The 27459-nt window shown below is 39.4% G+C and overlaps 1 protein-coding gene across 1 annotated transcript; it reads left to right on the plus strand.

Moving 5' to 3' along the window:
- The first annotated feature begins 1656 nt into the window (after positions 1–1656).
- LOC142104293 (C-signal-like) lies at positions 1657–27364 on the plus strand. Its single transcript, XM_075188880.1, has 6 exons — positions 1657–1961; positions 8425–8476; positions 13781–13968; positions 15308–15445; positions 26534–26644; positions 26849–27364. The coding sequence occupies exons 1-6, from the start codon at positions 1815–1817 to the stop codon at positions 26960–26962; spliced, it is 750 nt and encodes a 249-aa protein (XP_075044981.1). The 5' UTR covers positions 1657–1814; the 3' UTR covers positions 26963–27364.
- The last annotated feature ends 95 nt before the right edge of the window (positions 27365–27459 follow it).

A 27459-nucleotide genomic window follows, 5' to 3' on the forward strand; every position in this document is an offset into this window, starting at 1 on the left:
GAGTTACTCCCTCCCTCCATGAGGCAGTCCGCCCTTATTTTGCTATCCAATGGGAAAGACCCCTTGGATAGCAAGATTCTTGCAAAGGTCATTTTTAACAGGATTATGGAAGTATCAGGCCTGTTGATTTCTGCTTCTCAGCACTGTACGGTGAAGGGTCGAAGCATCTTTAATGCTGCCCTTGGTGTCCAGGAGGCCGTGGAGCGGTGCAGGGCTGAGAAGTGGGGTAAGTACCTTCTGGCGCTGGATCAATCTAAGGCGTTTGATTGTGTCAATCATGAATATCTGTGGGCACTTCTTGAGAGGTATGGTCTGCCAGTGAGGTTGGTTGATTGGCTACGTACCATTTATAGGCAGGCCGAGAGCTTCCCTCTTGTAAATGGTTGGGTGGGTCCTACTTTTGCGGTGTCATCTGGAGTCAGACAAGGTTGTCCCTTGAGCCCTCTCTTCTATGTATTTGCGATTGATCCTTTTATCAGGAGGATTGAGAATGGTGCAGTGAGAGGAGTGCAGCTGGCTGTAGATGTTCCCTTGAAGGTAGCGGCCTACGCTGATGATGTCACAATCCTCTTGTCAGACATGACCGAGGTGCGTGGCATTGAAAATCTAATCTGCAAATATTCTGAGGCTTCGGGCTCAGAGATAATCCAAGAAAAGAGTGAAGTTCTCTGGTTAGGGGAGGAAGGATGTCAGTTTGTCCTTCCAGATGTGCTCCCTCAGGCCAGTCAAGAGGTTAAAATCTTAGGCATTCGATTTGGGTCGGGGGATTATGCCCAGCGAAATTGGGAATTGAAACTGGCAGATGCTGTCTCTAAGGCGGATTGATTTGATCAAGACTTACTTGATCCCAATTCTTTTGTACGTCAGTTACATATGTCTGTTGCCAGAAGCATTAAGGGTCAAGGTCAGTTGGTCTGTCTTTGGTAAATTGTGCTAGGAGTTTTTGTTTTGTTTTGTGTTTCTTTGTCTTTTTTTTATATTTGTGAAGTGGTTTATTAATTGTTTTGTGGTGAGATTGTAGTAGAATTGGGTGTGTGAAGTTTTGTTCATATTGGTCCTATTTACCCTTTGGATAATGTATATAGTCTATTTTATTTTGGACAAAGTGATATTTGATTTATTTTTGTTGCTATTTTTAATATAAACATCAACCCTTGTAAATCTGCTGCTACTTATCCAAAATGCTCAAAATGCTATCTTTGTCACCTGAATGCATGCCCAAAACAGTGTTGAGCCAGGCAAAAGACAGGTGTTTTATATGTACCAGAACTGACCACCCTGTGATGATTCCCACTGTCAAATTGATGGACTGCAGCTACTTATTCAAAATGATAAAATATGGTGACTTTGCCCACTTTGCCCCCAGATTTCATGCCCAAAACCTTGTTGGGTCAGGCTAAATACTATTGCAGTTTGTATAAGGGAACCCCTTTAGTGTTAATCTGATGTGAAATCAGTGATCCAGTTTGATGTAATCCTTTAAAAATAAGCTTTTCTGAATAAGAAGTTGGCCGAATAAGAAGCTAACTTCAGCCTCGTATTTAGCGGGCAGGGATTATTACGGGCATGGATTCACTTTCCTCTGTCTAAGCATATTTGGTAGGCTTTCTGCCAAATGCACCTGCTATTACCTGGAAACTAGGTGGCATTCTTGTTCACTAGAAAAAATCCAGTTTGCATGTCCTAGATTCCAACAAGTTCAGAATAACAAATGGAAAAAGCTAATTATCGGATCACAAAGCAAACAAGAGACATTGAGCACAAAAGTCACAGTCACAGGGAGACGCGGAGGGAGAGGATCACAGAAAGCAGCCATGTCTGACAACAAGATTATGTCCGTCCTAGTAACTGGCTCAAACAGGGGGATAGGATTTGAATTTGTGCAGCAGTTTCTGAAGAGACAAAATCCACCAGAAAAGATCTTTGCTACATGTAGGGATCCGGAAGCACCACGGAGCCAGGTAACGAATGCAACCGCTAAAATATAATAGTGTGATACACCTTGTATGGGAGCACCAGCAATCATATATTTCTAGAACATGGATAAACCCTACATACATATAAATGTCTTTCAGGTTGAATTCATGTAAATTGTCTATGTCTATTGCCTATATATTTCATATAACCATTGCATTTTGTATTTCAGTTAGGAATGAGTATCAGTAAAGGATGTTTGTATAATATGTCACAAATAAAAATAATAAAATAATAGGAAGTCTGTTGCATTTCATCTTCATCCACGGGCGGGTTTGAACAGTGGAGATGTTGCCTATATCAACCAATCAGATTCTAGCTATCATTTTGTAGTATGTACTACATAAATGATAGCTAGAATCTGATCGGTTTTTCAAATGTGCCGGCAACCTCTCAGCTTGATACATTTACCCCCTGGTATTAATTCATACTGTACACCAGGGGTGTCCAACCTTTTAGCTTCCCTGGGCCACATTGGCAGACGACGAGTTGGTTTGGGCCGCACATAAGATACACTAACAATAACGATAGCTGATCATCCAAAAAACCATAGAAAACATAGTTAACATGTTATATATATATATATATATATATATATATATATATATATATATATATATATATATATGAGAAAAAAGTGATATATATATATATATATATATATATATATATATATATATATATATATATAGATATCACTTTTGTTTTCAAATCCCCCTATACTTACCTTTCAATCGCCCTGTTTAAAAATCCTCTCTAGTTATTATACTATAATCACTTTTTGTATTGTTTCGATGCAATATCATTTAAGCCAGGCATTGTATATCAGGGTGCAATGACCAGGCCTGCGGTACCTGACATATACACCACTGTGACCCCAAATTGTGACCTGTTTTGATAATTACACCACTATGTTAGTTAAGGGATAACAACTTATAATGGGCCAAAGAGAATAATATATAATGCCCCATTAGTAATACAAGAAGAAGTATGTAGCAGGGAGATAAGGTCCATGATGCTCCAGGACCAGGTGACTTTTATTCACTTGTCAGCGTCCCTTGAAATAATAAAAAAAATCCCCCTTAACTTACCTTTGAATCTGCTTGTTCTCCTGTCCTCTTCTCTTCTTTTCTCCAATTCTGTGCTGCTGATTGTTCTTCTCGCGCGGGTGACTCCTCTGTGCTGCGCTCCGCAATGGATGTTGGGCGTGATGACATCACGCCCGACATTCACTGCGAGCGCCGCATGGAGGAGGAGACAAGGGAGGGAGCCGGAGTACCAGCTGACGTGACCGCGTGACCGCAAGGTAAGTAGTTTCTTTTCTTTTTTTTTGCAGGATTTTTTTTTCCCATTAAGAGGGCTGTCCCCTTGCCACAACCAAACTCCTTCTGGGCCACATTTACAGGCGTGCTGGGCCGCGGGTTGGACAACCCTGCTGTACACATTATATATTGTATGTGTGCTTGTCTGAGTATGAATGTTGCTGTGTAACTAGCAAATGGAATTATTATTTACAGTCTTCCTGTAGCTCAAGGGCTGGTGGGGAACTATAAGTCTCAGCATACCATGCCAGCCAAAGAATTAATGTTCCACAACAGCTTCAGTGAAACAGGATGTTTTGCAGACAATTGTTATTAGTGCTTTTTAAGTGTTTATATGATTATTAGATTCATTTCAGCGTTTGCTTGAGAATGACATGTTTCTTCCACAGTCCATACATGGAGAGGGCTATTTACTGGCATTGCTCATAGTGAATCTGTACTAAACCATGGCAACCAATCGGCACTGTATCTCTCAAGTGCAAGTTCCACAATTAAAGCCAATGTGTATTTGTTTGCTGTGGGTTGGAGTGAGAAATATTAGAAAATAACCATCACAAACTGTACTTTCTAATCTTTTTTCTAAACATTGGTATTGGAATACCAACAAAAATAATTTATAAAAACATTTATTTTTTTTAACTTCCCTTTTATCAAGTGCATTTGTTACTATTTGTAAATGTATTTAGTTGTATGAACAAAATTATGGCACATTGTCAAGAGCTGTGAGAAGTTCTTGCAGCCCTTATTTTACAATAATAATTATTATTATCTTTTATTCATAAAGCATCAGCATATTACATAGCTTTGTACATTGAGATGATAATGACACAAACAGATTCTAAGCTCATTTGGGCAGGGCCATCTTTTCCTTCTAAGAGGTGTGGGGTACACTTGAAATAAAAGGTAGTGGGATAACAATTATAGCTGGTGTTGGGGATATATGTATTCCTGTTACTTTGTCTGTTTAACTGACAATTACCGGAACAACGCTAGTTCCTGACGTTGAGTAGTTGGTGATTACTAGCAACGTCGTAGTTCCATTCTCTAGTTATTTGGCGGATACAAGCAGTGTACTAGTTCCTAGCTCCAGACAGATGACTATTACTGGTAGAGTGCTAGTTAATGACTCCTTGTAAAGTGTCATTCCCTTGGGCTGTAAATTGTTGGCTGTCATTTTTTTCTGTTTACCTTTCAGTTTCCTTACCTTAATTTAATCATGATAATGCAAAAACAACAATTTGCTTTATAATAGTCAATGTAAAAATAGATATAGAGGTTGGGGTAGGATCAGCGCTCCCTATGTAGTGGTAATGTTACAGCTGCCACTCGGGAGGGGGAGGGGACAGGATAGGAGGCAGAGGGGGCAGGGGAAAGTAAAGTATGAAGGGTAGCTCAACCCTGGGGACAATTCAAATGGTGGTTCCCTGGGCGCTTTGGATTAGAAATGGATATTAGGCAAAATCATAAGTGGGTGCATTTATTAATAAACATAAATATGCGAGTAGCAACTCAATGAAATACACATTGTTGGTGGGTGCCATAGAGAACAACCATGGTTGTTAAATAAAATACACTGTAAATATCAGCATGCTCTAAAAAGTGATACATCAAATACAAAGTCTATGTAATAGGATCAAATGTCGCTAAGTTGAATCAGTCCAAAAACAAGTGCTGAGGAATAAAAAGTCAATGCTCTAAATCCTGGGCAAATAGGTCCATCGGAATCGCCAGAGATGGGAGCTGGTAAACGGACTTACCCTTAAACCTGGTAGGGTTACAGCTCAGCTGCAGATCAATTGCCGTTTTCCTAGTAACGCTCCAAAAAGTACCTGGCTGGTTACCGTGGGGACGCAGAACGTCCTTCAGCCCGACCGAGTGTCTCTGTGCTTCCGGGTAGTGTAGCGCATGCGGTGGCTGGGTCCGGTTCGTGTGGCGGTGGTGAAATAAGATCCACAGGTGAACTGGTATGAATGAGATGGTGTGATGTGTCTCAGGAGTACACCACCAACGCGTTTCGCCCTGCTGGCTTCCTCAGGGTTCGTACTTGAAGTAGTAAATCTCCATTATTGTTCCTACTTCAAGTACGATCCCTGAGGAAGCCAGCAGGGCGAAATGCGTTGAGACGTAACTTATGCTAGTAGGCATGCGCAGTTGTAAAAAGCGATTTTTTTTTTTTAAGCTTACCACTTGGACTTACGTCTGAATCTACATGATCCCCTCAGTTATTAGGTACTCCTGCTTATTGTCGAATCAGCCAATTGTAAGGGTAAAATTGTATTATTATTGATTTAATATCTATCATATATTAAGCTTTAGAAACTAATATGTTATGCTATAACCTTAAGAGAAATTAGCAGATATTATGTTCAGTTTTAATGACAAATTACTCAAGGTTGTGAAAGTACATAGCAGGATGTTCCCATGAACAGAACCAGACCAGGGACAAGCAGCAAAGCGAGACGTTCTTTACAGATAAAACCCAAGAACTCAAAGCTGGGGGCAGCACAAGAGTATTGGCAGAAAACCTGGAAAGAGATAACGCAGAAAGAAGAAAGAATTGTTTGAACTTTGTTGGAAAACTGCAATATATATAATTGTTGATTGACTTACTTTCATAATCTACTGTCTAATAATTGGTTGTTCAGTATCTATACCCCTAGATTTATATGTATAAATATAGACGTTGAAGCGGTCTCAAATTGCAACAGAATAAAAGCTGCTCAGCATTAATCATATGTAGATATGGTGCAAATGGTGTGGAAGGTATTAGAACATTTTTAAATGGTGGAACCAGTGTCTAGGTTTTCCTGCACATATTGCACAGAGTATATTGTTATTCAGACACGAGGCACAGGGTTCCAGAAGTAGTGGGAGTGTTGTCTTTGGAAGCAACACCTGCTGCATATCGGGGCTCCATAGATAGACCGTGGGAGAATCTCACTATAATAGTGGGAACACATGTCAGAGATCCTGACTATTTACTTCATGTATTAGGTTTGACGTGGGGAGGGTTGTTGATAAATACCCCCATTGCACAAGGAGGCAGAGGGAACCTCACAGACCCCATTATATGTCTATACACAGACTTAAGCGGAAGAATCGGATCAGCCATAATTGCCAGTCTTTTAATTTAAAGTCAATAAAACTTGCATCTGGTGTTCCTAGGGCAGACTAGGAGGTAAAGGATTAAAGATACTTATAGTCTGTACAAAGGGTAAAATGGAATTACCTTATTCCGCTTACAGGACATTGTATCCCAGATACTGACAGTACTGTGACCAGTAACCCAGTAATGAGGGCACAGAACAGTAAGATGCCTATTATAGGCAAACCTATGGATATATCGAAGAAGAGAGAAGGTAGTAAAGCTCTTAAAAGAATTCAAAAAGTACTCAAGAGAGCAGGATATCCCCCAGAAGGGACATTAGATTTGGAGAAATGGTCCCGGTTTTATTTGAATAATAAGGAATGGATAAAAAGACATGGCTGTGAAGACCAGGTCAATATGTGGATAAGTGCTAGTAAAGAATATGTAAGAACAACCCCCTTAGATGAGGATGATTTCATGTTTTGTGATCCACCCCAACAGATGGCAGTACCACCCCCATATGCAGAACCATTAATTATGCCTTCACCCCCACCTCCAACACTCAGCAATGAAACCCCCACAGCCCCTCAATTTCCAAAGATACCAACCACTACAGTGAGGAAAGTGGGGAATAATTGGGAGATAATTACACCAGGTCATGCTCCCACTCGACCAATAGAGATATACTATCCTGAAAAGAGAGAACGCAGAAAGAAGAAAGAATTGTTTGAACTTTGTTGGAAAACTGCAATATATATAATTGTTGATTGACTTAGTTTCATAATCTACTGTCTTATAATTGGTTGTTCAGCATCTATACCCCTAGACTTGTATTAATATAGATGCTGAAGCGGTCTCAAATTGGAACAGAATAAAAGCTGCTCAGCATTATATCATACAGGTGTTGAGTATTTTTCTGTTCACCAGTTGACTGAAAAATCAAAGAAGATCTGACTGACATTGAAGGTGATTGATAGAAGTATCGGTGAACCCCGATACCCCAACACAATCATGAGGCAGCAACTCAATGCATAAATATGCAGACATGGTCAATTGGTTAACTTGTTCAGACCAAACACCAGAATGGAAAAGAAATGTGATTTAAGGCTGGGTACCCTCTACAGAGTTTTCAGCAGAGAATTTGGTCAATGAAATGATAAACGACCGTTCGGCCCGATATTGCATTAGTGTGTATGCTCCAGTGATGAACGTGGATAGTTGAAAACCACCAATCGTCATTTCATTTGATTGTTCAGCAGAACTATAATTCTCGTTCAACTTTGGAATGAAGTCCTTCCAATCCTACAGTGTGTATGCACTCATGATCGGAATCTCCATAGAATTTACTCCTAGAGCATGTCTTCGCTGCTCATGGCAGAACAATGTGAAAGGCTTCAGGTAGTCTGGAAGTCCAAGTGCTGGTGCAGTAGAGATGGCATGTTTCAAGACTTGTACTGCGTTCTATATTTCAGTTATATTGAGCGGTTCTGTTCCCTGTTGTTTCCTCAAGCATTCATACAGTGGTTGCATAAGAATTGAAGCTGAGGGGATCCACTCTCTACAATATCCAAGGAGCCCCAAAAAGGCTCTCATTCCTTTGACCGTTTTTGGTGTCTTCATGTCTCATATAACTTTAACTCTTTCAGTTGTAAGATGTCTGGCTCCTGCAGAGATACAATGTCCCAAGAATATTACTTTTTCCTGTACTAGTTGCAACTTGCTTGGTGATACTCTGCAGTGTTGCTCGGCCAGGAAGCAAAGTAATGACAGTGTTTCTGCTTTGCATTCTTCTTCAGATTCCGCAGCCACCATGAGATCATCCACATATTGGATAAGTTGAGTAGTTGAATTAATAGTTGGCTGGCAGTGGGCTCACATGATCGGTAGCATCTACTTTTGGAAAATGTCCATTGATGTGTATTTACTTATTTGGAAAACTGCATATGCAAAAGGTTCTATGTTGTTTTGCATTAAAGTTAGATAGTATCTGATATATTCCTGTTGTCAATTTATAGATGCAATTTTATTTGTCTTTTGCAGGAACTAAGGAACTTGTCTAAAAAGAATCCAAATGTCATAGTGATTCATCTAGGTGAGCTGGCAATTTGCTAATTTCTCTGTGAAGGATAATATGTTCTTGACTCTTCAACAAATAAATAAAATATAAGACTGAATAGACTAACGGCAGTGGCAGATTATAATAAGGGCCCTTTACGGGTGGCCTCCGGAGCTCAGAAATTTCACATTTAAACTATTTGCTACAACTTGGGTAGATTAGTCTTGCTTTATGAATAATTATGTTCTTTCTGTTTATTGCAATTGCTCGGCACATGAGGCTTGGCTTTCTGCAGGGTAACTATTGCGTGGGTACAGGGGTTGAAGCAGTTATGGGGCATGGAGATGTGGGGGCCCGGTATACCAGGTTGCTCCCACCACTGGGCCCCCTTTGCCACCTGACACACCCACTGATGACCCTGCTCTGCAGAGTCCTCTTCTGGTAATATGGAACGTGCATGCTCACAAGAGGTCTTAGCTCTGCTTGATATATCTACAGAGAGGGGGGGCCTCAGGATGATGGAACAATATTGCCAGGCCAATACATACGTATGGTTGTTTAGATTCGCCACTGACCAATGGTATATAACCCAATATTTAAAAAAAAAACTCAAAAGCAGCACAAAATAAACCCTGTCTCCAATCATTCCAAAACAGAAAGCCACTGAATTCTGTATATCTCACATGTGGCCAGATTTAAATGGTTGATCTGACAACTGTAACTATTGGCCACGTTTGGCTGCCAGAAGACCTGAATGTGGTCCCATAGATTGTAAGCTTGCGAGCAGGGCCGTCTCACCTCTTTGTAGAAAAAAACATAGCGCTGCGAGTGGCATTCACTCTACAAATATAATCCGTGAAATACAGAGTAGCAAATAAATTAAATATACAATATTGCACAATATATAATATAAAACAATGATACTCATTAATTAGATACTTAATCTCCGGATCAGTGCACTGATCTAATAAATTCATAAACATAGCCAATTCGGCTTCTTTCAACAAACGGTCTCTGACTCATAATATTAATTAGTAAATAGACACAAATAGTATAGCTGTGAAGTGTCTAAGAAAGAATCATAGGACATCCAATACTATGAGTGAGAGATATGTATATAAACTAGTTACCGTTCTCAGTTCACCAGCTTCAATAGAAAGTATCTCACTAGTAGCTGCTTTAATCCAAACCTTTTGTCGGCTTGTAATTGATCTGCTAACACGCCGCTGCTGTGAGCGGTGGTAAATAGCACCCGCTTAGTACCACATACCACTTTTCCTTCTTTAGTGTGTGGATAAATGGGAGATAAATCTCCCATACGTCGTTTTTTCAATTGTAGATCTTTCTCAGCAAAAGGATGAATATATGTGCACATATGTCATAAGTGGAACAGATATCCTGCTGTAATCGACAAGCTCCGATGTGACCACACCACAAAGTCCAAATGGCGGGACCTTTCTCCACTGATATCCCGCTACGTAGGACAAGCTCCAATAGGACCGCACTACAAGGTCCAAATAGCAGGACTTTTCTCCAGTGCCCACGATTTCAAAATGAATTGCCGAAATAAATAATCATATGGTAAAGTTCTCCATCCTGGTTCTAAACACCATACATAAGGCTAATCGCCCACCATTCCAATGTGGCCAAACCACCCGGTTCTGGTTACTGGATGTTCTTCCAGTATCGGCAATCTCACAATTGTGTATTCGTAGCAAATGGTCACTTGTAAACTTTTAATCTTGATGTACGTTCTTATTACTCAGTGCTAAGTCAAAGTGACTTCATAGAATAATTCAATAATTTTTGATTATTGAATTATCCTCTGAAGAAGTCACTTTGAGTGATGAAACGCGTTAGCATGAGTAATAAGAACGTACATCAAGATTAAGAGTTTACAAGTGACCATTTGCTACGAATACACAATTGTGAGATTGCCGATACTGGAAGAACATCCAGTCACCAGAACCGGGTGGTTCGGCCACATTGGAATGGTGGGTGATTAGTCCTACGTATGGTGTTTAGAACCAGGATGGAGAACTTTACCATATGATTATTTATTTCGGCAATCCATTTTGAAATCGTGGGCACTGGAGAAAGGTCCCGCTATTTGGACCTTGTGGTGCGGACCTATTGGAGCTTGTCCTACGTAGCGGGATATCTATGGAGCAAGGTCCCGCCATTTGGACTTTGTGGTGTGGTCACATCGGAGCTTGTCGATTACAGGATATCTGTTCCATTTTTGATATATGTGCACATATATTCATCCTATTGCTGAGAAAGATCTACAATTGAAAACACGACGTATGGGAGATTCATTTCCATTTATCCATACGCTAAAGAAGGAAAAGTGGTATGTGTTACTAAGCGGATGCTATTTACCACTGCTCACAGCAGCGGCGTGTTAGCAGATCAATTACAAGCCGACAAAAGGTTTGGATTAAAGCAGCTACTAGTGAGATACTTTCTATTGAGGCTGGTGAACTGAGAAAGGTAACTAGTTTATATACACATCTCTCACTCATAGTATTGGATGTCCTATGATTCTTTCTTAGACACTTCACAGCTATACTATTTGTGTCTATTTACTAATTAATATTATGAGTCAGAGATTGTTTGCTGAAAGAAGCAGAACTGTCTATGTTTTATGAATTTATTAGATCAGTGCACTGATCCGGAGATTAAGTATCTAATTAATGAGTATCATTGTTTTATATTATATATTGTGCAATATTGTATATTAAATATTTAATTTATTTGCTACTTTGTATTTCATGGATTATATTTTTAGAGTGAATGCCACTCCCAGCGCTGTGTTTTTTTCTACATTGAACATTCCTTTAGGATATCACCAATCCTTCACAGCTGCGGATATTGCAATTATTTGTGGTATCCTAGAATCTTTATCTATCAACGCTAGAATTTGGTGTTATCCTTCTCACCTCTTTGTCTGTTTTACCCATATTTTTATTACTGTGTTTGTCTCCAATTGTGAAGCGCTACGGAATTTGCTGGCGCTATATAAATAAATGTTGATGATGATGATGATGAATGTGGTCATTGGTAATTCTAGGCTTTTCAGTGGAACCACAGTAAGAGCAAAAGCCACTGTTGTGGTGCAAACAACAAACAGCACAAACACTATATTGATCCTGTTAATTAGGTTTTGTGACAGGATGGAGGTGAAGAATGATTGTTTCGTAGGACTTTTCTCCTGGTTTATGGACAAACCTCAAGAGCAGTTACAAGAATACTGAGCAGATGACTTTTCTAATGGATAGATGCAATTTTGGTGAAACAAGTATATGTCCATAGACCATATTGTTTTGCATACGACTAGTGGCAGGTGCTTTCTGGGTCTAATAATAAATGTGAGCTGTCTAAAGTGTGCATCAGGATGTGGAGAATGGTTCAGTTCTGATTGTTACAAAATGTTTTTATGTTTTACTTCATAAAAGAGAATGGAAGCTTTTGCTTTACTAACTGGAGGCAGAATGTGTGATTCCGCAGTTAAATATAGCACCTAAAATGATTCACACACTTAGCAGATGTCATCAACAAATAAGACTGTATTTAATCAGAAAAGCTATGTACGCTACAGCAAACCTTTATCTGCTTTCGGTATATACAGCACTCATTCAGTGAAAGCTCAGATTATATAAGTAAGGATATAGTGCTCTATCTGTTATGAGTATAGTAAACTCAGGATGCAGCCATGGAAGTATAATACAAATGCTTTTATTCCGGCTAAATATATAAGCAAAGATTCAGTGCAAGGAACATGCAGGTTTTCATAAAAAGGTATTACTCCCAACATAAATATGAACAGGTGTGGCAGGATGGTACACAGAAATACAGGTTCCAGTGAATGCAAATATATTTTAAATGCAGAGATAAGAATGGTGAGTTACCCAATGCCAGGATGCAAGAGTCTGTCCAGGGAAGCAAACAGAGTCCAGGCAAAGAACAGGTTCACAAGCAAACTTGCATAGTCCGGTAATCAGGACGAGGTCTAGGGCAACGAGAGTTCAAGCAGTACCCAGTATTCAGGCAAAGTTCGGGATCACATGGATGAACTGCCCAGAGCACAGCGTGAGGCATTTATTTGAAGCAGTGCGACAGGTGCAGTTCTAATTAGGCATAATGCAAGAAGATTAACTCCTTCAGGCATGTAGAAGAGTTCAGGAACAGAACAGCAGCACCTCTGGTGGTATGAGGTACTGCTGCTAGATACAAAGAACAGGCAGAGTCATAACACTATCACTCTCACTTTTCATATATGGATTTACATTTAAAATATGTTCTCAGTTTTCAATAGACTGGCTTTTTTTGGACATATAATGCAAATAAAAGTAGAATCTACTTTGCAAAAATAACCTCTGTCCTATAGCTAATTATTTGCTAGTTACACTGTCCGGCAGAGGGTGAAGTTATTCCAATGAAATAATTTAAACCTTCACACAATATGACTTCTTAGATGTTCTATCTGGTAGTCCTACACTGTAGATCGATGATCACTCTAGAGATGGGGGTTTGTGTAGGATTCAGTCAGTGACAGCCAGTGGGTCCTGCAACAAGGTCAGGAACAGTTTTGTTCTGTTTTTGGCCCTATGCAAATTGTGTCCAAATGCAAATGTTATCTCACAATGTAGTATACTTGCCTACTCTCCAGGAAAATAACATTTCTGGGAATTCTTTCAGATTCCATGGCAAGTAGCTCAACCCCATTTGGAAAGCGTAAAAGATTTAAGAGTGATAATCAGGCCTGGAAGCCTGGATGGATATCTACTGATAGATCCATTCTGACATGGATCTAATAATAAATACTATTGCAGTTACCAATGTGGTAGACCTTCTTGACTATCTGACTACTAAAGGTCTCCAGTGGTTAAAAAAAATCTAAAATAAACGAAAAACAAAAAATACTACCTCTAATACTATTTTTGTCCCTATAACTACTTCTGCATAATTGGTATGCTTATACTCTGATCAATGTGTGAAATAAAGTAAGTCATTATGTGTTGCTAAACTAATATAAAACTTGCTTGGGTAGTTAAGAAATGAAAATATAATTGCAAGCCAAATTGAGTCATCATAAATCCATTAATTGGTTCTGATCATAGAGTTGTAAACCACCAATGGTTTAGAAATGTGGTATTTTGAAGGAAATATTTTGATAACCAGTGAAAATTCACAAGAATCTGGAAAGGTTTGCCTTAGTATTTATAATGGATAAAGAGTGCCCATACATATTTACATTGGGGTCACTGCAATATGTTTTATGTGCAACAATTAAGATGTTGGCCAGCTCTTATACTTTACCTTTATACTGCTCTATAGATACCACCGACCCCGCCAGTGTCAGCAGCTCTGTGAAAGAGGTGGAGAAACATTTAAAGAGACAGCGCCTGGATCTGCTGATCAACAATGCTGGCGTTATGACACCCAATACCCTGGAGACACAGAGCCCAGAGGATATGATTCACGTCTATAACATAAACGTCGTGGGCCCAATGCTAGTTACCCAGGTAAAGTCCAAGACAACATTCTTCACAGTTCTGTTGGCTAATGTTACCTTAATTAATGTTCCTTCAATTTCCCTCATTTTCATTGGTTGGTAAATATATGATGATATTATAGTGGATGGCTGGGTAAAATAAATATCTTGGCTAACACTGCCTTAAAACAGAGCTCTTGTAATTTCATTATAACCATTTTCCTATGTTAACATGTATGGTGAAAAAGGCTAATTTGCTTTAAAATCTGAGTGGTGTTAAATATCTCTTCTCTTTCTCATTTGTGTGCTGGGACCAAATGCAATGGGCAAGAAATTGATGTTTCTAACCCATGAAAATATTTTCAGGTGGCAGTTTTACAAAATGTATTTACTGACAACCAGCATTTTTTTCAGACTTAATTGAATATTGAAATGAAGTGGAAGGCGACTAAGTATTAACATCTGATCTGTATCGTTATATTTTAGAAGCAGTAACTTTGTGACATGTGCTATGGATCACTGGGACAAGAGGATTTTGGTTTCAGGTGCACCTTAATCTTGCTAAAAAAAAATACATATATATATATACACAGTTTGGGATTCATTGGAACGCTTTACTAATATAAGTATTTTTTGGATCTGGAAATGTTTAATTACATTTGTAGATAACACAATCAGTCTACATTATGTCACACCTGCGACTGTTTGATAAGCTTCTAGAACCGGACTAGTAGTGGTCTTCACCTTTAGCAGCCGCCTTTCCCCTATAACTAAATGCGTTTGGAGGTACTCAGATGCCCCCAGTTCTTAACTCTATGGTAGTAAAAGCTTATCAGAATAACCACAGTACAGGGTAGAGAAACCGGAATACTGGAGGCAAAAAAACGGGGACAGACCAAGGTCATGGGTCCATAGCAAGCAGGAAGGTCAGGGTACAGGCTAAAGGTCAAGGCAAGTAGAAAACGCGGAATGTCCAGAAAACAGGCAAAGGTCAAAAGGGCGCAGGAAAACAAGCCACGAAACGAGCCAAGGTCACAACAGGAAAATCATAATTATGTTTGCGCACACGCCCGGTTGCTCCCTAATGTCAGGCTGCAGCGCTAAACAGAGAGCGTCCCGGCTTTTGCCTTGGTGACGTCCTGCTCATCATGTTGATGGCGGGACACGGCCAGATACAAAACCTATACATTTGTCATAAGTATACCCTTAGTCATCTCAGTCATCACTGTCTCAGTCATCACTAAGTTTACAAATGTTCCAGGATGGACTGTAATAGAAGTGGTGAAGGATGATTTTGTAAAACAGCTATTGTTGGACAATATTTGATGAATTCTCTTATTATGTATTCACATTTTACTCATTCACTTCAGGCATTCCAACATTTGCTGAAAAGGGAAGGTGGTCCCGGAAGCTCAGCCGTTGTCCATATCTCAACACTGCTTGGATCTATTGAAGACCTTCCCCACTTGTTCTCTCATTTTCCAATAATTTCTTATCGCTGCAGTAAGGTAGGAGAGCAAGGCCTAACGTACAATGAGTAGGTGATCAATCACAGATACAGTCAAGTCCATAAATATTGGGACATCGACACAATTCTCATATTTTGGGCTCTATACACCACCACAATGGATTTGAAATGAAATAAACAAGATGTGCTTTAACTGCAGACTTTCAGCTTTAATTTGAGGGTATTTACATCAAAATCATTTTTAAAAAGGAAGAACGTACCGGAGAACTCAGCAACACCAAAAGACCCGGAAGACCACGGTAAACAACTGTTGTGGACTAGAGAAGAATTGTCAAAGTCGTATAATTGGATGAACGAAAGTATATTGGTTTAATATTGGTTTGCCGTGCGTATTGTGAAGCGTACGCCACGTGTTACGTGGCGTGGTGCGATCGCACGGTAAAATACGCACGCACACACACGCATTACAACAGTTAGTTATTTATATAATTTCATATTGGTTCTGTTACACTGTAATTCAGGAGCAGATAGTATTCGGTTTATTATTAGTCTATGTATATATATATATATATATATATATATATATATAGTGATTATATGTACATTGTAGTGTTATTAAAGGTTTAGGTAATAGGAAAGGTGTCATGCCTGATATCATATTGAAGCCCTAATCATCAGCAGCTGTCCGGTGCAGTCGGCGAAGAGATCGCACATTGCATACTTTAGTTATTGATATTAGAGAGTAAACCTTTGTATGATACTGGCTATGAAAAGGAGCAGACCCCCTGGAGAGAAGACACCCACCTTTGGATTCCTTAGATTGAATCAACCTATTACCTGTCTGGCCTGGACCCATTCAACGTCTGGAACTATGGAAACAATCTATGTCATCTCTATTGTTCACAATGAAACACTGACTGTATATATATTAGCTGCATCTCACTGGGGCCTCAGTCAACTCTGACACAATATTCTATACAGAATATTGTCCATCGGGTCCCGTGGGTGCGCAGCGAGCGCATGCGATTGCAGCGGTATGTATGTATTTATCTTTTGGTATTGGCTGTGCTGTACTGTACTTTATCATAATATAATAATGTATTGAATTGTTGACTATTTACATCTGCTAAAATAAATTACTTTGTGCTTTGGACACACATACAATTGATTGGGCAGTGCTTATTTTAAAACGATAAAATTACTTTAATAATTTGGGGGCTCGTGAGTTAGGAGTTACGTTACCGGCAGGTATGCAACGCTTACGATATTCGGTTCCTCAACAAAGGGTGGATTGACGGACGCGTCGCATAAAGCAGGAAAGAACGTAATGCGTCTAATACCTGTGGTTCACTGTGTGTTGCGAAACCGAATGTCCGTTGTTGCATAGACTGAAGGAACGCTAATTAGAATCTAGGGACAAGAAAGAAAAATGTTTCTTTTTATTGTCGTTTTATGTTTTAAAGTGTATTGCATTGCTGTGCGTATGTGTAGTTCCTGCTGTGCGTACGTGAACTTCCGGTAGATTTGCCACGTGGTTGAACAATAGTTTTGAAAGTTGTTATATGCATACTGTAAGCACTTGGTAAAGTCTCTGAAAAGATAGTGCCATTGTTTGGGAAAGTCATTTTCTGTACAGAAAACAAAGGTTATGTGTGTGTATGTGAATAAATACATAAAGGCAAAAATATACTGGTAACTATAGGTTTTCGCACACGCACCCAATACTAATCACGACATTCACTGATAAAGGGTATTGTTTGCTGGAAAGGACAGAGCATTGCAGTGTTATTTGTGGTCCGCATAATGAATCATTGAGCTGTGCAAATCGACCGCATGGCAAGGCCGTGATTGATTATTGGGAGGGCAGTGTGGTACTATTTAAAAATTCATAGCGCTGTAGTTCAGGTGTGTCTGACGGGGCATGTTAAAAAAGGTGACCTGACAACAAAGGTTCTGTTCTGGAAACAGAGCAGGATATAAAGAAACCTTTGTGTGAGTGGTGTTCTGTTCTAACAAAGAGCAGGTGATAAAGAGACACCACAGAGTATACTTGGCAGGTATACTCGAAGCGAAAATAACAGGTTTTCGCGGCATTCCCAAATATTAATCGCAAAGCTTACCGATAGTTAGTATCCGTAAGCCGTGCGATCGGACTGCATGGTTGATTTATTACAGCCGTGATTGCGATTTGGGAGATGTGGGAGGAAATACGCTGCAACCACTGATATTCTTGATTGATATCGGGAGCTGACAGTGGTAAAGTACTCAAACTAGAAAGGGCATTGATATCTTAAGGGGACGTGCCTGTTAAAAACGTCCATGAATGAAAAAAATCTCTAGTAAGTTCTGTTTCAAAAGAGAACAGGTAAAAGTCTTTTTGTGTAGCGTTGAGAAATAGGTTGTTTTCACAATGGATATGAAGCAAACGCTAGAGATAGTTCATGTTGTGCTGCCTAATGAATGGCCGGTTGGTTCGGCAAAATATGTTATGTATAATAAATACGGTGCGTATGCTACGGCATATTGCGACAAATGGGTCAAGATGACCCGGGAGTGTGTGAAACCTTTCCCAAACATAGGTACTCTTGACTCAGAGGTGTTAAATAATGTTAGAGATAAAGTGCGGTTGATTAAATCAACAAAAACGAGAATTGAACATGATGACTGTTTAAAATTGTGGCAAATGGAAGGTAACACGTGGCAGAGCAGCGAACGCACAGCGGAAGTGAGTGTGGCGAAAAACACGTGTTCAGCGGAAGTAAGTGTACCGGAAACAAGCATTCCAGAAGTGTGCGTTGCAAAGCGTGGCGAACTGAGCGCAAACACGCCCCCGACAAATTCGGTCGGGGCGGATAGTACAGCCAATACCAAAAATGTGAAAACTGTAACTAGTAAGTTGTATGTTGTTTTAAGTAACGTTAAAAGTAATGTTTCAGGACAAAGAAGAGGAACGGTCCCACTAACAGGGGCAGCTGCTGAAAGTGGTGAGAATAAAGAAAATGTTAACACAGGGGGAGACATCCATTGTACTGCAGTAGCAATTTCAGCAACTAGTTTTAGTGATTTGGTAGACTTACATCCTGTCTGCACAACAGCAGTTCCCAATGGGAAAGCAGACAGGAATAGTGATGTTCCCTTAAAACATGTAGCAAAGCATGATCCATGCACTAGGTCTGAAACATTTTCAATTTTGTCTGATTTCCCTGATCCTAGGACAGATTTGACCAAATGTCAGCAGTTTATTAGATATTATGGTAATGTGTATGAGCCAACTAATTACGATTGGCGAGTGTTATTGAAGACCTGTCTTCCTCTCAATACTGATATACAAAATTTCATTAAGGATTGTATGTTGGAGGAGGATGAATCCTTAACCGAGGATGATAATCAGGACAATATTAGACATATAATCACACAGTTGGCCATATATTTCTCAATGAGAGTGGACTGTAGTAAAATTTTTAGTATCCAGCAAAAAGATAGTGAAAATGCAACAGACTACTTTTGCAGGGCTCTGATGGAGATGGTCAAATATACTGGGGTACCAGACATAAAAGATAATGTATATTACAGAGAGGTTGCTGTTAAAGTTCTAATGGATGGCCTCAGGGAAAACTTGAAAAGAAGGGTGCAAACTTCATTACCAAACTGGAGAGGAATCACTGTAAGTGCTCTCAGGGAGTCAGCTAGAGGACATGATAAAAGTATGAATAAACAGAAAGAGACACTAAGCGATGGGGTAATGATAGTTAGTATGCCAGCATTAGAGGGTCTGCACACCCGACCACCAGCATACAACCCACATAATAAGAAACATAGAAAAACCAGGTGTTTTAAGTGTAACGAAGACGGCCATTTCGCAAGAGATTGTAAAAAGGAAGAGAAACAACATGAGTTGAGGAAGTGTTTTCAAGGCAATAAAATAGGACATCTAGCAAAACATTGTGCAGACATGACAGGGATGTGCTTCTACTGCCATAAGAAGGGACACATGAGTAGGAACTGTGTAGAGAGAAGAATGGATACCTGGGTTGGAAATCACATAGACATCCACAAAGGAGGCGTACACTTCTCTCAGAGGTTCCCCTACAATTGATTGTACATTCTGTAACAACTAAAATTCTGGGGGAGAAATATAGCCGACTCTAGAGTTAAACGGTGGTAAGTATTAGTGTGCAGGGAACAGATTTAAAAAGGTAATCTTTGTTGATTTTGTTTGTTCATTTATGTTGTGAAATGTTTGTTTTCCTAAATTGCTAGCCGACGGCAAAGAATAGAAATGTTTGTTGTGTTTGCTGTTTTAAGATAACTATCTTGTTTTTCTTCTCACAGGTAAAGGGGACACAAAAGGAGTATAGACTTAGTGATCAAAAGGGGAGATAGAGAAATAGAAGAATCACTCTTTAAAGACAAATTAACAATAGACAATTGGAACACTCTTTTGTTTTAGGCTGCAGTGACTCATGATAAATTGTTTGGCTGAGAATCATTTTCCAACAATGAAGTATGTACATACTTTGCTCCAAAATATTGTTTTATGTATTTCAGAGAAAATATGAGTCACTAAGAGTAAATTTTTACATTTCTCTATCATAAGTTAGAAAAGTCCGTTGAAAAGGTATGTAGTCAATGAGATACCGAGTTCTTAATGAACAAATGACGGACGACACTGGATTGCACTGTTAAGACCCCCTAGTCAAGTATGGGGAGGGGTCATAGTTAGCAAATAGCTAAGGGGAACAGTGGAATGAATACAGCCATTTCCCCATAGAGTCAGAGTCCAATCCAGCTGTCATTTTGTTGTAAAAATCTCCCTTTCTATATGTATGTTTGTATTCAAACCTTTGTATTCCCATCATTCATTGCTTTCCTATTTCCCATTCTTTACACAAATGCTAGTCGCTCTCTACCTCTCTCTCCCTCTACCCCTCTCTCTCTCTCTCTCTCTCTCTCTCTCTGCTTTGGTAGAGATAAAATCAGACACAGTCTCAACAATGGGGCTAAAACATATTTTATTTTTTTACATAAGACAAATTCAGAGATACACACACTAGATTGACATGAGTTACAGAAACAGTCAGGGGTTTTGTTTTCATGTGTATAGAAACTGCTGATTTTAAGCAGAAAGGTTCTGTTGTGGAAATACGATTCATGTTTTATAGATTGCATATCTGTTTTGTTTTTTTGTTTTATGATTCGTGCCTCCTGTACAAAAATGTGCCTTTTTATGGATGCACAAAGGGTGGAGACAGGAGATTGCTAGAGGATAGGCATACAGATATGCATCTCTGTGTAGAACACTGCAGTAGGATTTTTACCACAAGATACGACATAATGTGAACCCCTAGAAAATGTAGAATTTTCATGTTTTATATTTTTCACTGTTAGACAGGCATGTACTGGATACTGTTATATTTGAAGAAAGTGTTATAGAAAGAGACCCCTTTGCCTTTCCCACTTAGTCAAGTAGCTGAATATGAGGTACTGAGAATGACATGTGAGTTGGCAGAGGGAAAATCGATTGATATACATTGGTCTTTAGCATTTTTCTAGTCTAGAGGGCGATGTTGAGGTGACTGAGAAATCGTTTTATAGCAATACCAGCACATGATTAGGACACTACATAGAGGACTTTAGACAGTGACACAGTTACCAACTGAAGTAGCTGCTAGTAAGGTCCACACTTACACGCACAACCATACAGGGCTGTCACACCAGGGAAAACATAGCTGTCAAATAGACAACAGCGTTTTATGTGACAGCTAACAAATCTGTTTTGTTTGTTTTTCGTTGTATTGTTTTAGTTTTAAAAAGGTGAACACACACACACATGCACGCATACACATATTGGTTTGATATAGGAAGATTTGTGTTACCCGAGGGATAAACTGTCTGGAAGGTGAAGAGATGTGGTGAGGAGTCTGGTGGACTCTGGAGAGATGGACAAGGTAGACCAATAGAGCCATCCCATATCCCTCCTGCTGATGGGTTTTCCTCCAGGTAAAACAAATACACGTCATCCAATTACCACCATGCAGGATCCTCAAGTATACACAGGTGTACCAATGAAATATGTCTAGGTAGAGGTGTATTGAAATGTGTCTAATGTATTACTGTTTCATACTCAAAGCTTTTGTTATTTAATGTGATAGTCCTTGAGTTATAATAGATGATAGGGGTATTCATGTTATTGATAATAGATGTATAATGTATGAGTAGTGGTAACAAATCACATACTTTCAGTTAGTCATAAACCAGTGTGAACATAAAGTAGTGGTACTCGGTAGAATGAATTGAATAGAATAAGAGTTGGAACTTGATTGAAGTGCCACTAGTCCTTTCCCGCTACCAAAAGATCACTCCTGGGCACACTCCTAACCTGTCAGTTTTTGAAATGTTCTTGACCCCTTGTGAGATGAGATTGTAACTGGGAGGCTAGGTTAGACCTTGAGAGAAGGTAAATAGTGAGACAGTAACCGAGAACGTCCAAAACACTGTTTCCTGAAAGGTCACACTAACTGTCAGGATGTTGGATCGGGAGATTAAGTTGTGGAACAGAAATCTCTTAAGCTTAGGTTATTTGACAGACAGGTACCAGGTGTAGGCTACCAGCCTCACGGCTTCAAGGGTAGCAGAGACACACTGGTGCCCATACCACCCACTGCAGAGGGGCCAACACTCAGAGAAGGGTCCAAGGGCACTCATGAGTCTGTACTGGAAGGCCTCAAATGCAGTAAGTAGCACCTGAGCCAAAGACTAAGACTGTTGTCCAGCATGAAGTTGTAGTTTTTCCTGTTTTTTGTTCTCTCATTTCACTCTCTTCTCAGGACGGTTAATTCTTTTGATTATTGGCAGGTGACAGAGACTGGTTCAGGTAGTGATAAGGAGGTATTGGGGAGGAAGAAGTTAGTAGCATAATCCGTCCAGCCAATTACTCTATTCAATTCAGGGGTAAAGGTAAATTTAGAAACCTTGGAGCTTGGAGAAAGTGCGAAGGGCTATTGTCTGAGTAGCATTACGTCCGTAAGTACGGCGACCCCATGGTTAGAAAAGAGACACACCCAGCGATGCCAGTCCAGTAATATTCGGACTTGAGCAGGCATCCTTGAGAATGATTATCATTCTTGGGAGGGTAAGGTTTTAGACCAAACAAAGTGCTGGGCATGCTCACACGTGCCTCAGTGATTATATCAAGTAGGATAAGTTCTCTTTCCACTAAATATTCTTGAGGTACCCGAACCATAGGCGGGAGGTCACTAAGGGAAAAAGTAGAACACCTAGGTCCCTTAGTCTGAAGTCTCCCAATGCTTTGCAAGCCGATCACTGTTAAATCTGAGTACTGAGAGACTGGGAAGAACGAACAGACAATAGCCCGCCCACAAGTGTTGATGAAAAGAACTGGTGACATTATTAGATGTGTGTATATTAACGCAAGCTGAAGGAGATTGCATATGACATTATTGATAGACATAGGATGATGCTATTGATGAACATTAAGTGTGTTTAAATGTATTCTGAGCTTAAAGACATGCGTTGGACAGAAGAACCTGTTAAACTTGAAGAACTGTAGTAGAGAATTCTGTATAGCTGATACAAGTTCTACTGTACCCTGTACCTTTCCAAATAATGTATTAAGTGTTTTATTGCACCCTTGAAGGGCATACAAAAGGTTATCTCCAAGCTCCAGAAGTGTACGGTTTATAGTAAAAGAAGAAGTCGTTTAGAGGATTAAGACTTTCTCTTATGATAACTTGTTTAGATCTACAAACAGCGTGGACATACACCAAGGGGGATTTGTATTACATAACAATGAAACGCGGTACTGAGATCCTGCATATAACATCTTTAAGGTGATAGTTTATTGTACTATCAAAGGGTGGACTGTCAAAGTCGTATAATTGGATGAACGAAAGTATATTGGTTTAATATTGGTTTGCCGTGCGTATTGTGAAGCGTACGCCACGTGTTACGTGGCGTGGTGCGATCGCACGGTAAAATACACACGCACAAACACGCATTACAACAGTTAGTTATTTATATAATTTCATATTGGTTCTGTTACACTGTAATTCAGGAGCAGATAGTATTCGGTTTATTATTAGTCTATGTATATATATATATATATATATATATATATATATATAGTGATTATATGTACATTGTAGTGTTATTAAAGGTTTAGGTAATAGGAAAGGTGTCATGCCTGATATCATATTGAAGCCCTAATCATCAGCAGCTGTCCGGTGCAGTCGGCGAAGAGATCGCACATTGCATACTTTAGTTATTGATATTAGAGAGTAAACCTTTGTATGATACTGGCTATGAAAAGGAGCAGACCCCCTGGAGAGAAGACCCCCACCTTTGGATTCCTTAGATTGAATCAACCTATTACCTGTCTGGCCTGGACCCATTCAACGTCTGGACCTATGAAAACAATCTACGTCATCTCTATTGTTCCCAATGAAACACTGACTGTATATATATTAGCTGCATCTCACTGGGGCCTCAGTCAACTCTGACACAATATTCTATACAGAATATTGTCCATCGGGTCCCGTGGGTGCGCAGCGAGCGCATGCGATTGCAGTGGTATGTATGTATTTATCTTTTGGTATTGGCTGTGCTGTACTGTACTTTATCATAATATAATAATGTATTGAATTGTTGACTATTTACATCTGCTAAAATAAATTACTTTGTGCTTTGAACACACATACAATTGATTGGGCAATGCTTATTTTAAAACGATAAAATTACTTTAATAGAATTTTTTCCCTGGTGAAGAAAAACCCCTTCACAATAGTTGGCCAAATCAAGAACACTCTCCAGGAGGTAGGTCTATATGTGTCAAAGTCAACAATCAAGAGAAGACTTCACAAGAGTGAATATAGAGGGTTCACCACAAGATGTAAACCATTTGTGAGCCACAAAAACAGGAAGACCAGATTAGAGTTTGGCAAACAACATCTAAAAAAGCCATTACAGTTCTGGAACAACATCCTATGGACAGATGAGACAAAGATCAACTTGTACCAGAGTGATGGGAAGAGAAGAGTATGGAGAAGGAAAGGAACATACCACCTCATCAGTGAAGCATGGTGGTGGTAGTGTCATGGCGTGGGCATGTATGGCTTGCAATGGAACTGGTTCCCTTGTATTTATTGATGATGTGACTGCTGACAAAAGCAGCAGGATGAATTTTGAAGTGTTTAGGGCAATATTATCTGCTCATATTCAGTCAAATGCTTCAGAACTCATTGGACTGTGCTTCACAGTGCAGATGGACAATGACCCGAAGCATACTGCAAAAGCAACCAAAGAGTTTTTTAAGGCTAACAAGTGGAATGTTATGCAATGGCCAAGTCAATCACATGACCTGAATCCGATTGAGCATACATATTACTTGATGAAGACAAAACTGAAGGGAAAATGCCCCAAGAACAAGCAGAAACTGAAGACATTTGAAGTAGAGGCCTGGCAGAGCATCACCAGGGATGAAACCCAGCATCTGGTGATGTCCATGCGTTCTAGACTTCAGGCTGTAATTGACTGCAAAGGATTTGCAACAAAGTATTAAAAAGTGAAAGTTTGCTATAGGATTGTTTAGTTTGTCCCATTACTTTTAGTCCCTTAAAAAGTGGGAGGCACATATAGAAACCGTTGTAATTCCTACACCGTTCACCTGATTTGGATGTAAATTCCCTCAAATTAAAACTGAAAGTCTGCAGTTGAAGCACATCTTGTTTGTTTAATTTCAAATCCATTGTGGTGGTGTATAGAGCCCAAAAAATATGAGAATTGTGTCGATGTCCCAATATTTATGGACTTGACTGTATCTGCGGTTTTACTACTGAAGTCATTTTCATTAATTATAATTTAGAACAATTTTAGATCTAAAAAAATAAATAAAAGTATCTGACCATGTTTATATGTTTCTGTTTAAAAAAAATTAATAAATAAATTCCCTGCCTATACGTAATACTTTAATAGCTATGCTGTCTAGTGGAGTGTATCTAACATGCACCTGTAAGACGAGGCATTCTGCATTAGTAGAGAACACAATCCGTCAGTCTGTGCTCCACGACCCTTCTTGGTGTTTGAGGAATATAATTCATAAACCGTTGAAGAAGCATTTGTCTCAGTCACCGGGGATTGGGAGACAGAAGATTGGATGGGATAAATGTTAATGAGGACACTCTCTGCAGGCCTGGTCTGCACCATGTGAATGCGGTGATGTCAAGAGGTTTGAAAGGCTCAGCGGTAAAAGTTTTCAAAACGACGAGGAAATCGGAATAGGCATGTCTGCTGTGGGGGCCAGCCACAGAGACAGAACATTCTGTATAATGTATTCAATTTGATTTACATGCTACATATACTCTACTCTAGTTAACTAGTTAACCTATTAAACATAAGGTGGGGCAATTACAATTCAACAGACCCATTGGGTTTATTTTCTATCACTAAAAATTAAATTAAAATAATAGCCATAAAAGTGGACATGTCATTTAAGATCTTATGCACAAATGGATGATATTTATTCTTTCAGACTAAAACTGAATGGGTGCCTAGAACAATGAATATTTGGCCTGTTCTGTAAAACAAGGTATAAGCTAAACAAACAAGGGCACCACCAACAATATATGAACCTTCATTGCACAATGAACGCTCAATATATTCCATGGCCTATTTATTAATAATAAATTCTTCAATCAACTGACTTAAATATAGCCTTTCGTGAATAATGCTTGCTTTGAGCTTTCTAACAAGATTACATATATATTACAAATAAAAAAATCCTTGTTATTTTTGCTTAACACTCTCCTCTTTATGTCTAACCCATTCCGTGTAGCCCCTATGTGTCCATATTTGAATCATTGGTGGCCAGAGGTAGGATTCCGCACTTCATTAGATCCATCCCTGCAGTGCACTATGAGTACCAGAATTGACTTTGTGCGATACCCCCTTGTAGTGACTTTAGAGTTAATTTAAAAGTGAAAGTACAACATGTGGGAGTCCAGTGGCCACTAAGTCACTGGAGGTGGTGGGCATGGTCATTTGTATATGAACACTTTGCTTGTGTAGATAGCACCTCCTGTTGATTGTCTTGTGTCCCTAATTTGTCATGCAGGCTGCTCTAAACATGCTTACAAGATGCCAAGCAGAGGGGTACAAAGACGATGGTATCATATCTATTGCTATACATCCTGGTTGGGTGAAGACCGACATGGGAAGCGAGAGGGTAAGTTGAAAATTAACATTTCCAATTTAGATTTGCCAAACGCAAGCACTGTAGGAGCTGCTACTTCTATGGGTACGTTTAAATATTTTAAGTAATGAAGTTCTTTAAAAAAGTTATTCTGCAATATGCATTACTGAACACTTTTAAAAACAAATTCCTCATAAAACTACAATATCAAGTATTTTATCTGGGTTTTCATTACAGGCGCCACTAACGAAAGATGACAGCGTCAGTGGCATGATGAAGATCATTTCTTCCCTCAGTGACAAGCAGAGTGGCACTTTTCTGGATTGGGAAGGAAAACCTATCCCCTGGTGACCTCAATAAATATGAAATTACAATTACAAGATCATAAGTGACTTAAATGAAGACTGTCATTTGGTAATAGAAATAGATTCTCCAATTGAAGTTTTGGTGAGCGAAGTGCACAACCTTATCCCTCGACTCATGCCTCGGGTTTTAGGGAGAGGTTGTCCCCCTCCTACCTCCTCGGTGCCTCATGTTTTAGGGAGAGGTTGTCCCCCTCTTACCTCCTCAGTGCTGGTTATATTGTCCTGTCTATATAGTAGAGCATTGCCTACATTGTCACTCTACTGTTTTTGCCTTTAATGTTTTGCCCTGTTTTTCCATGTTCTGTCTGATTGTATACACTCTGTACGATGCTGCAGACCCCTTGGGGCGCCTTAAAAATAAAAGCTTATAATAATTTGACTTCACAAACTTTTTCATTTAAACTCTTCGAAGAAAATTCCCCTAAAGTCAGATTATCTGTTAATGCTGTGACCAGTTGCTGCATGATTGAGGCGCTACAAACG

The sequence above is a fragment of the Mixophyes fleayi genome, chromosome 10 (assembly GCF_038048845.1).
Source record: "Mixophyes fleayi isolate aMixFle1 chromosome 10, aMixFle1.hap1, whole genome shotgun sequence".
NCBI classification, from domain to species: Eukaryota; Metazoa; Chordata; class Amphibia; order Anura; family Limnodynastidae; genus Mixophyes; species Mixophyes fleayi.